The 2,665-nt window shown below is 50.7% G+C and overlaps 1 protein-coding gene across 1 annotated transcript; it reads right to left on the reverse strand.

Moving 5' to 3' along the window:
• Positions 1-473: 473 nt before the first annotated feature.
• Positions 474-1,466, reverse strand: LOC309888198 (olfactory receptor 14C36-like; the record flags this gene model as incomplete). The annotated part of the gene is made up of 1 exon (XM_082780433.1): positions 474-1,466. One exon carries the CDS (start codon positions 1,464-1,466, stop codon positions 474-476), a length of 993 nt encoding a protein of 330 aa, XP_082636559.1.
• Positions 1,467-2,665: the final 1,199 nt, after the last annotated feature.

Consider the following 2,665-nt stretch of genomic DNA (forward strand, 5'->3'; position numbering starts at 1 on the left):
CCTGGTTCTATAGGTAAATCTTTAACAAGTAGGAGGATAAGATTAATATTATTTATATCTGAAAAAAAAGATAGTGAAAATAAAAACACAGACAAATAAAAAGAAAAAAAAAAGTACCTAAAAGTTTTCTGAAAAACAGGTATTTCTATTTTATAAGCTTATTGTTATAGGCAAAGAAGCTGAAGAATATGTATTCAAGCAGTGTCATCACTGCATCCCTTAGTTCCATGTTCCCCATGTTTTAGATGAGTGGGTTCACTGCTGGAGGCACTGACGATGGGAAGAGACCACAGGAGAGACTAAAGAAATTGTCCCAGTTTCTTTATTGTCTTTATTTAAACAAGAATATCGATTGTAAAGGTATTTGAAATTATCGACTTCATAATAATAATAATAAAATAATAATTAGGAGGCTTAGAATATATTAAATCAAAGCCACAAGTTATAGGAAATAATAATAAAGAAAATTACTTTCAAGAATTTGCACTAAGAGTGTTTGTTTGCAGAAATCCTGTTAGTATTTTATGCACATTATTAATGCTGAAGAAAGACGTATAAAATAGTTTCCTCACTGCATGTTTGAGCTCCTGGTTCCTCATGCTGTAAATGAGGGGATTCACTGCTGGAGGCAACACTGAGTACAGAACAGCCACCACCAGGTCCAGGGATGCGGAAGAGATGGAGGGGGGCTTCAGGTAGGCAAATATGGCAGTGCTAAGAAACAGGGAGACCACGGCCAGGTGAGGGAGGCACGTGGAAAAGGCTTTGTGCCGGCCCTGCTCAGAGGGCATCCTCAGCACTGCCCTGAAGATCTGCATGTAGGAGAAAACAATGAAAACAAAACAACCAAATGCTAAAGAAACACTAAACACAAGTGCCCAAACTTCCCTGAGGTAGGCATCCGAACAGGAGAGCTTGAGGATGTGGGGGACTTCACAGAAGAACTGGTCCACAGCATTGCCTTGGCAGAGGGGCAGGGAAAATGTAGTGGCCGTGTGCAGGATACTATACAGAAAGCCACTGCCCCAGGCAGCTGCTGCCATCTGGGCACAAGCTCTGCTGCCAAGGAGGTTCCTGTAGTGCAGGGGCTTGCAGATGGCAATGTAGCGATCGTAGGCCATGACAGTGAGAAGGGAATACTCTGAACCAAACAAGAAGAATAAAAAGAAGACCTGAGCAGCACAGCCTTGATAGGAGATGGCCCTGGTGTCCCAGAGGGCATTGGCCATGGCTTTGGGCAGAGTGGTGGAAATGCAGCCCATGTCGAGGAGGGCGAGGTTGAGGAGGAAGAAGTACATGGGGGTGTGGAGGCAGTGGTGGCAGGCTACGGCGCTGAGGATGAGGCCGTTGCCCAGGAGGGCAGCCAGGTAGATGCCCAGGAAGAGTGCGAAGTGCAGGAGCTGCAGCTCACGCGTGTCTGCGAATGCCAGCAGGAGGAACTCACTCACGGAGCTGCTGTTGGGCATTTGCTGTCCATACACATGCTTTCCTGGTAAAGAGCAAAATGCAGAAGAATGTTAAAACAGAGTTCTCTGAGGAAAACCTATTGTGTCTCTTAAAGCACCCTGTAACCTGAGCCTCTCTCTTTGCACAAAAATCTTTTGGCATCTCTCCTGCTTGAGCTGCAGCTGGTGCTGGCTGAGAGTGGCACTGGGAGCAGGGGCTGCTGTAGGCTGCAGAGGAGTCCTCTCTGCTATACAGCAGGAAGGAATCAGGAACATGGGGGAAGCTCAAGTTCAGTTCTCTGGTCAGATTAATGATCTTTTCAGTGTTATTTCAAACAACTCCTCTGAATGCAGAGTTACACAGGCCACTGCCCACAAGTCGTGTTCTAATCTGCCCTGTGTTTCCTGTCTTTGAGCCGCAGAACCATCCAGCTCATGAGTTTCCCTGAGAAGAAACTGTAGAGAACTGAGAGCAGAGAAGCCCCAGTCCAAGTGCAGCTGGACAGAAACCTCACCTGAGGTGAAGTTCTCACACAGACAGAGCTTGGGAGCATCCCTGTCTGAGCTCTACCTTCTCTTCTACCCCTGCCTGCCCCACAGCCCATGGGCTGCAGTGGGAGAGGAGGCCAGGGAGGGGCTGCTCCAGGGGAAGGCGTCTGCACTGCAGGGCATGGCCGCAAGGTGCCCGAATCCCCCCTGCCACGGCGTTTCTGGCAACAACTCCTTCTGGCCACCTGCCCCTCTCTCTGCTGCCTGCAGCTGTCCCTGCCGGGAGCTGCTGCTCTGCGCCCTCCTCTTCTTTCCCCCTGCCCGTGCTCACAGACCCCATCCCACGCGGCTGTGCTCAGCGCTGCCCTGCAGCACCCTGCCACCAACAGGGCCCTGCCAAGGGGCACCTCCATGGCTGCAGGAGCTACGGGGCAGCTGACAGAGAGCCCGGCATGGCAAGCCAGGGCAGGGTGTTCTGGGCTGACCGGGGGCACCTGCCTTAGGGCACTGCAAGGTGCTTCTGACAGACTTTCTCACCTCACACTGCAACCCAACAGGACTCTCAAAGCCTACTGCATTGCCCACTGCCCTCCCAGAAACAAGACCCAGCAGGAGGAGACCCTTCCAGGACCTGCAGCTGCATGGCCCTGCAGCCAGACACTTACCTTGTCAAGGGCTGTGCAGGTTTCTCCTGCAGGCAGCTCTCAGCATCCTCCCACTGCCAAGTGCCT

Source organism: Aythya marila (genome assembly GCF_965140915.1).
Source record: "Aythya marila genome assembly, chromosome: 28".
In the NCBI taxonomy this organism is placed as follows: domain Eukaryota; kingdom Metazoa; phylum Chordata; class Aves; order Anseriformes; family Anatidae; genus Aythya; species Aythya marila.